We start from the raw sequence: 14,280 nt of genomic DNA, 5'->3' as shown, positions 1-14,280 counted from the left end.
TATATATATATATATATATATATATATATATATATATATATATATATATATATATATATATATATATATATATAAACTTGAATTTCAGTGTTAATTTTTTTACACGTATACACACAACACTCCTCTCTACTCATTGTTGTATTTGAAAGTGCAATGCTTTGCAGCCAGTAGCACAGCCTTTGAAGGAGCATAGGTATGGGCAGTGTAATATTCTGGGTTGGAGTCAATAACCAGGCGAGGTGATGAAGTTACGTCTCTTTACTTCATACTTCAGAACCGACTCCCACACTTGCCGTCAGGGTGCGCAATACAACGTAAACCGTTGGCCAACCAAAAAGTAATATATATATATATATATATATATATATATATATATATATATATATATATATATATATATATATATATATATATATATACCCTACCGCTCCAGAAACTCAATCTGCTCAAAGGAAGGTCAGTTTTGTAGCTTCTGTAACGAGCTAAACTGTTTTCAGATGTGTGAACATGATTGCACAAGGGTTTTCTAATCATCAATTAGCCTTCTGAGCCAATGAGCAAACACATTGTACCATTAGAACACTGGAGTGATAGTTGCTGGAAATGGGCCTCTATACACCTATGTAGATATTGCACCAAAAAACAGACATTTGCAGCTAGAATAGTCATTTACCACATTAGCAATGTATAGAGTGTATTTCTTTTAAAGTTAAGACTAGTTTAAAGTTATCTTCATTGAAAAGTACAGTGCTTTTCCTTCAAAAATAAGGACATTTCAATGTGACCCCATATATATATACATATATATATATACATATACAGTATATATACATATATATACATATATATACACACATATATATATACATATACATATATATATACATATATATATATACATATATACACACATATATATATATACACACATATATATATACATATACATATATATATACATATATATATATACATATATACTACACACATATATATATATATACACACCTACAGACATACATACATACACATGTATATACAGTGGGGCAAAAAAGTATTTAGTCAGCCACCCATTGATTGTCAATGGGTGGCTGACTAAATACTTTTTTGCCCCACTGTATATATATATATATATATATATATATATATATATATATATATATATATATATATATACACACACACACACACACACACACACACACACACACACACACACACACACACACACACACACACACACACACACACATATATAATGTATGCATGCATGCTTTGGAGCCCCTGCCTCGAAAGAAAATAATGTTTGCCTTGGTGCCCTAAAATATGAGCCCTCCTTTAAGGCAACACTTGCTTTGACCTTAAAAAGTAAAAATTTGAGGCCTGAATATGCATACACGTATATGCTCAACATTTGACAAAGGGACAAAAACGAAAGAAAAAAAAGCAGACTTCGCTACACTTTTAAAAATAAAGCCTATCCCAGACGTGGGAGCTTTTGTAGACTGACTTAGCATGATGTTGTGAAAAACATGACCATAATGTTAGCACTGCAGCGCACGATGCGATGCTAGAAAGTGTAGTGTAACCTCTGACGGGTAACAATGGCTCTGTGTCTGGGTGTGGGGTGTGGGGGGTCTCCTCACCAGACGTCGGAGTGAGTGGTGAACACGCCGTCCTTCAGAGACTCGGGTGACATCCATCGGACGGGTAGCAAACCCTTGCCACCTTTGCGGTAGTAATCGGTCTCGTAGATGTCTCGGGTCATGCCGAAGTCTGGGAAAGAAAACACACACAAGCGTAAATAGCAGCAAGCAGCTATTGGTTCCAGAATATTGGAGATGTTCCGCATGAAAATCAATGGCAAAATCATGCGCAAATAATGCTGTTGTCTCGTGGGAAGATCCTCAGTGATTTAAACTCACCGCTATCATTGCTGTCCAACAAACAGCATGTATCTCCCATTTCTAATTTCTATCGATATAACATTGTGTCGATGGGCTATTGGGTGTTAGGGGTGCACGAAAAAATCAATTCACATCCAAATCGCAATTTTTATTCATTCTGATTTTAAATCGATTCATATTTTTGAAAATTGCTATAAAAAAACATTTTTTTTATACATACAAAAAATACATATAAATACATACATATCATTAGAGGTTGGGAACTAATCGATTTTTAGATGCATCGCAATTTGAAAGTGGAATATTCGAAAATCGATTAGTGAACGTCAATAATAGATAATCTATGTATTTATTGTAAATAAAGTAAAGCAGACAGTTCTAAAATGTGTCTGACTGCAGCGAGCCACCTTAGCGAGAGATCCGAGCAGCTCCTTTATTATGTTCCAGTTATGCGCACATTTCGATTAATTTAATAAATGTAATGGGAATTCAACTGTTTCTTGATACAAATGCACTGTTTTTAAAAGTTGCAAGTGATAAACGTTAAAGTTGAAGTTAAAGTACCAATGATTGTCACACACACACTAGGTGTGGTGAAATTATTCTCTGCATTTGACCCATCACCCTTTGGTCACCCCCTGGGAGGTGAGGTGTATTTAGTAAAACGAGAAGAAATGTAAAACTGCATTAATGTACATGAATTAAAGATGCATCAATAATCAATGTTTAATCGAATCATAGCTGCTGAATCGTAATTGAATCATGAGGTGTGCAAATATTTCCACCTCTACATATCATAATATTAATGAAAAATATGTATGAATCTTTCTGTGTGGAGTTTGCATGTTCTCCCCGTGACTGCGTGGGTTCCCTCCGGGTACTCCGGCTTCCTCCCACCTCCAAAGACATGCACCTGGGGATAGGTTGATTGGCAACACTAAAAAATGGCCCTATTGCGTGAATGTTGTCTGTCTATCTGTGTTGGCCCTGCGATGAGGTGGCGACTTGTCAAGGGTGTACCCCGCCTTCCGCCCGAATGCAGCTGAGATAGGCTTCAGCGCCCTTCACGACCCCGAAAGGAATGGATGAATGGATGAATACAAATAAATACACACAAATAAATAAAATAATACCAAATAATGTATCAATAAATAAAAATAAATATTACAATTTTTTGCAAAAAAAAAAAAACTAAAGTAAAATATATTCCAAAAAAAAAAAAAGCAAAAAAAAAAAAAAAAAAGCTTACTAGTATAATTTTTAGTATTTTTTTTTTAAAGAATATATTTTATGTTTTTTTGCAATTTTTTAAGAATACATTTTTGTAATAAAAACATTAAACAACTATTATTGATGCTGGTATCATAATTGATATTGTTGCTTTTATCAATTTTTGTATTTGTATGTCTTCTCAATTGCTTTAAAAATGTCTATCCTAAGTAATGTAAAGCTGCGATTGGGTTGGAGTTTCTCCACTTTCTTTTATTAGATTATTAACATTCTGTGATTTTTGTAAATTCAATTTTAAATACATTTTTTAACAGGACGTTTTTTTAAGGCCAATGCTGCTCTTATAAAACGTACATCAGCAGCCAATAGGAGCTTTTGTAACCTGTAAAGAGTTTTGATTTTTTGTTATCATAATTTATATACCAATTATTTTACGAGAATCATGTTAAAATGAGAATCGATGCTGAAACAAACCATTACCCCAAGAATCTGATTCAGATCGAATTGTTAGGTGCCCTTTAGTTGCTATGATATGCTTTGATGCATTAACTTCAAAGCATCAAATATTTCATCTCAAAGGAAATATTTGCTCCTTATTTAATTACTATTTTTTTATAGATATGAGTTGTAATTTACATGTAGACTTCATAGATGAGCTGCCTCTAAAAACAATGTCAGGGAAATTGTTTTGGAGGACATAATTGAGCCTTTCTATGTAAATGGTAATAAGAACAAACACTAAACTTGTGGGTGTGCTAATGAACTGTTGAGTTACGCCATGTGAGGTCAAGGCGACTTTGACCGTCAACTTCTCATTCAATCTTGAGCGGCGGCGGGTGCAAATAAATTATTTCCAGACATTCCTCAGATATTGCGACCACGAGAAGAGAACGGATAGACTTCAAACATGTTGACCAGGCAACGCCGCCGGGGTTAAGGCAGACGACCCGACCCCCCTCGCCGCGTCCTACCTCCTATCTTGACGGTGAAGTCCTCGGCCACCATGCAGTTGCGGGCCGCCAGATCTCTGTGCACAAACTTGTTGGCGTTGAGGTACGCCATGCCGTCTGCAATCTGGCCCGCCATCTGGAGCATTTTCTTCAGGGGCGGCAGGGACAAACTGGTCCACTGTTGCTGCAGGAACACGACATAGGCGGGAGGTTCAAAGTTCACCATTTCATAAAATCAAAAGGCCACAACATTAGGTACACATGCACAAGCTAATGCCTGTACTTGTTTTTAAAATTGTTTTTATTGAAACATTTTTTTTTTTTTACCTATTGCATGTATTTATGTTCATGTTGTAAGTAATTTGTACTTTTACATATAGTGTGTGACTGCTCCTCTTTTTTGTTATTGTTCTATGAACAAAACCTCAAACCAGTGAAGTTGGTACGTTGTGTAATTCGTAAATAAAAACAGAATACAATGATTTGCAAATCCTTTTCAACTTATATTCAATTGAATGGACTGCAAATACAAGATATTTAATGTTCGAACTGAGAAACTTATTTTTATTTTGCAAATAATCATTAACTTAGAATTTAATGGCAGTAACACATTGCAAAAACGTTGGCACAGGGGCATTTTCACCACTGTGTTACATGACCTTTCCTTTTAACAACACTCAGTTAACGTTTGGGAACTGAGGAGAACAATTTTTGAAGCTTTTCAGGTGGAATTTTTTCCCATTCTTGCTTGATGTACAGCTTAAGTTGTTCAACAGTCCGGGGGTCTCCGTTGTGGTATTTTAGGCTTCATAATGCGTCACACATTTTCAATGGGAGACAGGTCTGGACTACAGGCAGGCCAGTCTAGTACCCGCACTCTTTTACTATGAAGCCACGTTGATGTAACACGTGGCTTGGCATTGTCTTGCTGAAATAAGCAGGGGCGTCCATGATAACGTTGCTTGGATGGCAACATATGTTGCTCCAAAACCTGTATGTACCTTTCAGCATTAATGGTGCCTTCACAGATGTGTAAGTTACCCATGCATTGGGCACTAATACACCCCCATACCATCACAGATGCTGGCTTTTCAACTTTGCGCCTATAACAATCCGGGTGGTTCTTTTCCTCTTTGGTCCAAAGGACACAATGTCCACAGTTTCCAAAAACAATTTGAAATGTGGACTTGTCAGACCACAGAACACTTTGAGCTCGGGCCCAGTGAAGCCGGCAGCGCTTCTGGGTGTTGTTGATAAATGGCTTTCACTTTGCATAGTACAGTTTTAACTTGCACTTACATATGTAGCAACGAACTCTAGTTACTGACAATGGTTTTCTGAAGTGTTCCTGAGTCCATGTGGTGATATCATTTACACATTGATGTCAGTTTTTGATGCAGGGATCAAAGGTCACGGGTTTAGCCGCTTACGTGCAGTGATTTCTCTAGATTCTCTGAACCTTTTGATGATATTACAGACCGTAGATGGTGAAATACCTAAATTCCTTGCAATAGCTTGTTGAGAAATGTTGTTCTTAAACTGTTCTTAAACAATTTGCTCACACATTTGTTCACAAGGTGGTGACCCTCACCCCATCCTTGTTTGTGAATGACTGAGCATTTCAAGTAAGCTGCTTTTATACCCAATCATGGCACCCACCTGTTCCCAATTAGCCTGTTCACCTGTGGGATGTTCCAAATAAGTGTTTGATGAGCATTCCTCACCTTTCTCAGTCTTTTTTGCCACTTGTGCCAGCTTTTTTTAAACATGTTACAAACATCAAATTCCAGATGAGGTAATATTTGCAAAAAATAACAAAGTTTTCCAATTCGAACGTTAAGTATCTTGTCTTTGCAGTCTATTCAATTGAATATAAGTTGAAAAGGATTTGTATTTTGTTTTTATTTACGATTTACACAACGTGCCAACTTCACTGGTTTTGGGGTTTGTATTTATGAAACCGGTTTTTGCTGTGCTCTTGCCAAAGTATTTGTAATCTCAATAAGTTTTTAGCTGGTTAAATAAAGAAGAATGTTATTACATTACACTACAAGAGCCAATAGGAAGAAATTATATATTTCCTTGTTACCTCTTTAGGTCGGAGGGAGCGCAAGTAGCTCTTGAGGTCTCCTCGGGTCATCAGCTCCATGATGACAAGAGTGGGCTGGCCCTGGGACACCACCCCCAAAAGGCGAACCTACACAAATCACAAAAATGCAACATGAATACAAAGTGTGGCTTCTTCGCAATGTGATGATTAATCAGTAGCTCACTAGAGTGAGTGTAGCCATTACAGTTCAGCAAGCATATTTTACAACAGGTACATGTCTTTAATAAATAATACTTGGACATACGTCATAGTAGTCAGTATGCAGCTTATACAGCAGTATAGTTGTAGTAGCCACTGAAAAAGAGTCTGCTCGGGAAGTAAGGATGAACGGTATTAATGATAATCTCGGTAAAACTCCCAACAATTAATAATAACGTTTTCAATTAATTTTTATTTCTTTTAAGTGACTGATGACTGCACTTTGATAAACTCAAGACTCTCTGGTGCCAGCTCGCTAGCTTGAATGCTAACATGAAAACAAGAGACATTAACATCTTTCCCCATTAGGAAACGACATACCCCAATCTAAACTTCTATAAACACATTGCTGTCTGAGCAACTAAGACAGAGGTGTCTAAACTTGTTCTACCAAGGGTTGCATTCTGAAAAGTCAAAGCATGCAGGTGCCATTTTGATATTTTTCATACCGTAAAAAATGCTAAAAACAGAAATGATGTATATTTAAATATAGAACTTTGTGTCAGCTTTGTTAGATTAATAAGTGAAATTAATATTCATATACTAATCCGACATTGGAGCCTTGAGTATTGGCCGATTCCGATGATGATTCAACACAATATCAGCACAAATTATACCTGATGCAGACACATTTGTTACTGGATACAAATGTAATCCGCTGCTGCCTTGGAGATTTTGTATCTGTGTTTAATAGTATTTGATATTTGTTTTTGTGTGTTTTAGACTGCAATATTGTTCAGTTAAGGATACTGATTGCATATGTCTATTATGCGCTAATCCGATATCTGTTATTTTGCTTGTATTGGATTGATATTCGATGTGAATATAATATCGGTACACCTCTAGTTATTAGAATCAACACGTAAGCGTTTTCTCACTACATTGTCTTTTTACTCTCGTTTTCTTCCATTGTTACTTGTTTTGTTTGATTCTATTTGCTGCGGGCCAACAAAACTGGCGCTGCGGGCATTAAATGCCCCCCCGGGCCACACTTTGGACACCCCTGAACCAGACTATTCAATTGTGCACACTGGACCTTACAAGCTGTGCTCTCTTCGGACATAGTAATCATTGTATACTCGGAGGAAAACGAGAAGAAGGTGTTTTTACGGTGTGTTCAAGGACCGCTGAAGTGAGTAGGACACCAAACCGCCCGCCAAAAATAATAAATTATTTGTTACGCAGTTTTTATTTTACATTTTTTTTATTTTTCCCAAGAGGGCGCCGCTGTTGGCAGGAGCTTTGTGCTCTTGTGTTATCCTTTTGTGAGCCTGGTGTTTCCCGCTTGTTTTCATGTCTTTTTTGCCTTTTGGTTCAGGACCCCTTGAGGCTGTGCGACAATTACAAACAAAACATTAAAAAAAAAAAAAAAACTAAAAACGTACCTTTTTTTATATTTGCATAGTATGTATATATTATTAATGTTGTAAATACAAATCTTTATGTATCTAGAAAGGGTGGTCCTAAAGAGGTAGGCATTTTTCTGAGGTCTCAAGAAGGTCACAAATACAAGAACGTGTGCGTGTGTGTGTGTGTGTGTGTGTGTGTGTGTGTGTGTGTGTGTGTGTGTGTGTGTGTGTGTGTGTGTGTGTGTGTGTGTGTGTGTGTGTGTGTGTGTGTGTGTGTGAGCGTACCACATGGTGACAGTTGAACTCCTTCATGACGGAGGCCTCGTTGAGGAACTCGATGCGCTCCCTCATGCTCGCTGACTCGTTGACCGTCTTAATGGCCACGCGGGTCTCCGGTTCGTCTTTGACCACACCTTTGGCCAGGCCCTCGTAGACCATGCCGAAAGAGCCTTGGCCGAGCTCGCGGTTGAGGACGATCTTCTCCCGCGCCACCTCCCACTCGTCGGGCACATACACTGAGGATGAGAAATATACGTTAAAGCAAGGGTTCCAAACCTTTTTGACCCCGGGGGCCCAATGTTTTCACTACAGGGGGACCCAGGGCCCACTCAAATATTCACACTGAATTGGTAATCTTACTCTTGACTTTAATCGTATTCAATAATTATATCTAACCTAATTACATACAGTTTAACAGGATAAACCTTCTCAAATGATATAGACTCAGACTTAGACAAACTTTATTGATCCACAAGGGAAATTGTTCCACACAGTAGCTCAGTTTCACAGGATGGAAAGGGTAAGGATGGAAAGGATAATGCAGGTATTAAGTCGACTAAAAATGTACCATTGTAGCAATATAAAATATAACATACATGTAATATTTACATATTATATATACAGTATATAATATATACTGATATATCATATTATTATATCCATCCATCCATTTTCTACCGCTTATCCCTTTTGGGGTCGCGGGGGGTGCTGGAGCCTATTTCAGCTACAATCGGGTAATATATATACCGTATTTTTCGGACTATAAGGCGCAGTTTTTTTCATAGTTTGGCCGGGGGTGCGACTTATACTCAGGAGCGACTTATGTGTGAAATTATTAACACATTACCGTAAAATATCAAATAATATTATTTAGCTCATTCACGTTAGAGACTAGACGTATAAGATTTCATCGGATTTTGTGATTAGGAGTGACAGATTGTTTGGTAAACATATAGCATGTTTTATATGTTATAGTTATTTGAATGACTCTTACCATAATATGTTACGTTAACATACCAGGCACGTTCTCAGTTGGTTATTTATGCGTCATATAACGTACACTTATTCAGCCTGTTGTTCACTATTCTTTATTTATTTTAAATTGCCTTTCAAATGTCTATTCTTGGTGTTGAGTTTTATCAAATAAATTTCCCCAAAAAATGCGAATTATACTCCAGTGCGTCTTATGTATGTTTTTTTCCTTCTTTATTATGCATTTTCGGCCGGTGCAACTTATACTCCGGAGCGACTTATAGTCCGAAAAATACGGCACAATATATAACAAATCCCAATTACCTTGTACAATATTACAGTATATGTAACAGCTGCAGCAAAAAAAAAAAAAAAAAAATTTTAAAAAGGCATATGACAGCATTTGTTAATTACAAAGGCTTAGGTCAGGCTGATTACAAAAATAAACACTAATCAAATAAAGAAGGCACTTATAAAAACTGATGAAAAATAAATGTACATAAAATTATGCGGTGCTAAAAAAAAATCTGACTAATAATAATAATAATATAAGTTTCTTAAGTAACTGTCAATAAAATTAAAGTGCAAATGAAAATATTTTCACCAATTTAGTCATATTTTTTGCGTTTAAGAAACTTCTTTATCACTTTAGCTTCAGACTTCTTCTGTTTGTTTGATATTGTCATTAGTGCCACAAGTGGTGGAAAAGTGTATTACCACTGAGTATTTTTGGACGGCCCTATAGGTGTCGCTCGCGGCCCAACAACGGTTAAGAAACACTGCGTAAAAGCCAACGCCGCCATGGAAAATGTTGGGATCCTTAATAATTTAGTTAATCAATAATTCAGGCCCAACTAGTCTGCTGCCGAAAGACGTTGTTGCAGACAACAGTAAGAGAGAGGAGTATGACGCTGGACTGTTCTGAATAGTACATATTAGAATAAATAATAAACAAAGACTGGTTGAAAGTGAACAGAGTAAAGAAAAGTTAGCATGTCAATTATGTCTGCATTCATACAACAGCAGTACCTTTGAAACAGGTGATCATATTTCTTGATTGGAATCGATTTTTTTGTGCATGAATGTGAACAATTTTAGCTTTGATCTTTTGGTTGCACAACCTCTCAGTTATGCCTTTACAATTGTTCTAGCTCATGCAAGACAAATAATACTGACAATATAATAATAATAATAATAATAATAATAATGGATTAGATTTTATATCGCGCTTTTCTATTATCAGAATTTTTATAATTATATAACAATTAAGTGATGACTAGGGATGCAGCGATCGATCGGCCACCAATCAGTATCGTCCAAATTTCCGGGGAAAGTATGTGATCACAAAAGCTGATCCCTTCTAGCTAATTCTGTATTTTTTTCTTTGGTCCCTAAGCTGACAGGCAGCTAACTGTGTAGACTACCGTTCAAAAGTTTGGGGTCACATTGAAATGTCCTTATTTTTTAAGGAAAAGCACTGTACATTTCAATGAAGATAACTTTAAACTAGTCTTAACTTTAAAGAAATACACTCTATACATTGCTAATGTGGTAAATGACTATTCTAGCTGCAAATGTCTGGTTTTTTGTGCAATATCTACATAGGTGTATAGAGGCCCATTTCCAGAAACTATCACTCCAGTGTTCTAATGGTACAATGTGTTTGCTCATTGGCTCAGAAGGCTAATTGATGATTAGAAAACCCTTGTGCAATCATGTTCACACATCTGAAAACAGTTTAGCTCGTTACAGAAGCTACAAAACTGACCTTCCTTTGAGCAGATTGAGTTTCTGGAGCATCACATTTGTGGGGTCAATTAAACGCTCCAAATGGCCAGAAAAAGAGAACTTTCATCTGAAACTGGACAGTCTATTCTTGTTCTTAGAAATGAAGGCTATTCCACAAAATTGTTTGGGTGACCCCAAACTTTTGAACGGTAGTGTATGTCCAGTGTGAAGTATCATTATCACTGGAGGACGAGGCTGAACCGAATAAGAACAAGCCAAAGCAGGTATTTTAATCGCTAAGCTAGCTTGAAACAACAGGAGAAATAAGTGCTTGGTAAAGTTTAATAAGTGCAGCTGGAAATGCGTTGCAGAAGAAAGTAAGCAGTTATTAGCAAGTAGACTAATAAGAGTCTAAAGAGAGGATAAATGATAAATAAATGATAAATGGGTTATACTTGTATAGCGCTTTTCTACCTTCAAGGTACTCAAAGCGCTTTGACAGTATTTCCACATTCACCCATTCACACACACATTCACACACTGATGGCGGGAGCTGCCATGCAAGGCGCTAACCAGCAGCCATCAGGAGCAAGGGTGAAGTGTCTTGAGCAAGGACACAACAGACGTGACTAGGATGGTAGAAGGTGGGGATTGAACCCCAGTAACCAGCAACCCTCCGATTGCTGGCCCGGCCACTCTACCAACTTCGCCACGCCGTCCCGGATAATATAACAAATGTTGGTTTGTAGCGGGGTGTGGTGAGGAGGGGTTGATTTGCATCTAACAACTTGTTTTCATAGGTAGCAGAAATATGGCTTACAATAAAACAAAATGTATGCGAATTTATCACCAAAGAACCACCATTACATGTATGTAGACAAAAAGGAAGTGTATTAAATGTTGAAAAAATCATAATATAACCCCTGGTAGAGTAAGCGGTCTTGCACCCACTATTATAGTAACACTGACAGATCTGGCCCCCAGGCCTTTACTTTGACACATGTGCCCAAGATGGTACCTTGCCACATCAAATGGCCAGCTGACTAACATCTGTTGTACTTACTTTCAGCCGCACTGAAGTATTCAGGGTTGACGGACGCATACAGCACACCGTTTCCAAGCCGATCGCTGTTTCTAGCGACAACAAAAAAGTGTCAACAGATACTGACCACAAAGCCCGTATAATTAAAAATATTCAGTTCACGAATGGAGTGGTAGTGTGTTTAACATGCAACGACACATTTGCTGCTTTGTCATAGAAACACACCTTTTCCTGTTCAAGGCGAAGAGAGCTCCGACCCCCAGGCAGATAAGCAGGATGATGGTGATGGGGGCCAATATGAAAGCATAGAGGACTTTTTCATATCCTGTTGTGTGCAAACATGGTCTTGAGTTGCATAGTAGATTAAATAAGGAGATCAAATAGCAAAAACAACGTGTTCTGATGCATGTCTTACGTTCAGCCACGTAGACATCCACCGGGTGTGTCCAGGATCCGTTACCGGCCAGCGACGTAGCTCGCACCCTCACCGAGTAGTTTCCTGGACTCAGGTTGGACAGACGGACACCCCGCTGGCCTTGGTACATTTGACCCGAAACGCACTCGTGCTTCTCAGTCTGGCTCACACAAAAAGACACATACATTGCATCTATTATTAGGCTTGTTAATTTTTTCGCACATATCAGCAAAAAAAACTAAACTGGGAGGAGCAAAAACAGTTACAATATGATACAACGCTGCTTTTTAGACTTTTGAACAAGAGATTATAATCTAGCCAGTATAGTTACCAATCTGCATTCTAAAGTATGAGGTGGCTAACAATGCAGCATTGAGTCTATTGCGCCCATAACGCCCTCCAAAAAAAACATCTAAAAAGCGCCAACAATACTCTACTTACATTTTGTGATCTGAATATTAACTAACTATCAGCAGTATTGTTATTATAAGAGTTAATGTGAAGGGACTACTTTTAGTGGCACCGTGATCACAGAGAGCTAACTAAATCATGCAGCTATTGACATATTGAGCTTGTAAAAGTTAATTTTAGATTATAATTCACTCCTCTCACGTGTATAGTAGAAAGTTGTGGCCATAAACCGAGAAGTTGGTCAACTTTGACATCAAACTTAGATCCGGAGATGGAGAGAAAGACACAAAAAGACGCTCGTTTGCACCAACCTTTTTTCTTTTCTTTTTTTTACCTGCGTGAGTATCATGATACATTTTTCGTCCAAACAAAAAGATGTAAAGATCCCATCATCCAAGTGAGAGCAGACATTGTACACTAAGTAATTGTTTTATTATGTTTGTACATTATATTTCTTGTTTAGCACTTAGCAATACTGCTACTCGCTGGATATGCTTATCACTCAGCTTCTAAAACGTGTAGCTCATCCTTCATGTATTCAAGCTAAAAAAATATGAATACAAAATATCAAAATAAATAATGTTCATATTAATTAATAATTACACAGATTTGTTTTTAAATGTATCTATACTTTTTTTAGACTTTCTAAAAAAAATTATATATGCACCATCACAGATCATGCAAATTAAATGATGATGTCATATTGACCACGCTACTAGCCACTTCCCCACTGCCACAGGTATGCTGGCAGTCTGGGGGGAACCCTGAATGCACATCATCAACGCTGACACTGCACTTTTAACATGTGTCCATTACTAAACAATAGGGCTGTGAATCTTTGGGTGTCCCACGATTCAATTCAATATTGATTCTTGGGGTCACGATTCGATTCAAAATCGATTTTTTTTTTCAATTCAACACGATTCTCGATTCAAAAACAATTTTTTTCCCGATTCAAAAGGATTCTCTATTCATTCAATACATAGGATTTCAGCAGGATCTACCCCAGTCTGCTGACATGCAAGCAGAGTAGTAGATTTTTGTAAAAAGCTTTTATAATTGTAAAGGACAATGTTTTATCAACTGATTGCAATAATCTAAATTTTGTTTTAACTATTAAATGAACCAAAAATATGACTTATTTTATCTTTGTGAAAATATTGGACACAGTGTGTTGTCAAGCTTATGAGATGCGATGCAAGTCTAAGCCACTGTGACACTATTGTTCTTTTTTTAAATTTTTTATAAATGTCTAATGATAATGTCAATGAGGGATTTTTAATCACTGCTATGTTGAAATTGTAACTAATATTGATACTGTTGTTGATAATATTCTTTTTTTTTTCACTACTTTTGGTTTGATCTGTGTCGTGTTTGTGTCTCCTCTCAATTGCTCTGTTTATTGCAGTTCTGAGTGTTGCTGGGTCGGGTTTGGTTTTGGAATTGGATTGCATTGTTATGGTATTGCTGTGTATTGTTTTGTTGGATTGATTAATTTAAAAAAAATAAAAAAATAATAAAAAATAAAAAATAAAATAAAAAAATCGATTTTTTAAAAATGAGAATCGATTCTGAATCGCACAACGTGAGAATCGCGATTGGAATTTGAATCGATTTTTCCCACACCCCTACTAAACAAATAAAAACTCCAATGTTCACCGCCACACAGATCACGACCGCTCTCAGGTG

General features: G+C 37.1%; 1 protein-coding gene across 4 annotated transcripts in view; it reads right to left on the bottom strand.

Annotated features, from left to right (window-relative positions):
- Positions 1–14,280, bottom strand: part of LOC133631050 (insulin-like growth factor 1 receptor) — a 135,439-nt gene that overhangs the window by 6,663 nt on the left and 114,496 nt on the right. For 3 of the 4 annotated variants that reach the window (XM_062023055.1, XM_062023064.1, XM_062023081.1), the window contains 7 exons: positions 12,181–12,340; positions 11,991–12,090; positions 11,787–11,857; positions 8,030–8,259; positions 6,177–6,284; positions 4,109–4,271; positions 1,647–1,776 (listed from right to left, as the gene is read on the bottom strand). In XM_062023055.1, the coding sequence (XP_061879039.1) occupies positions 1,647–1,776; positions 4,109–4,271; positions 6,177–6,284; positions 8,030–8,259; positions 11,787–11,857; positions 11,991–12,090; positions 12,181–12,340 (962 nt within the window). The remainder of the gene's footprint in view (positions 1–1,646; positions 1,777–4,108; positions 4,272–6,176; positions 6,285–8,029; positions 8,260–11,786; positions 11,858–11,990; positions 12,091–12,180; positions 12,341–14,280) is intronic. The other variant, XM_062023072.1, reaches the window with a different exon arrangement.

Source organism: Entelurus aequoreus, linkage group LG02 (genome assembly GCF_033978785.1).
Source record: "Entelurus aequoreus isolate RoL-2023_Sb linkage group LG02, RoL_Eaeq_v1.1, whole genome shotgun sequence".
Classification (NCBI taxonomy): Eukaryota; Metazoa; Chordata; class Actinopteri; order Syngnathiformes; family Syngnathidae; genus Entelurus; species Entelurus aequoreus.
This window is presented reverse-complemented; position numbering and strand designations above follow the sequence as displayed.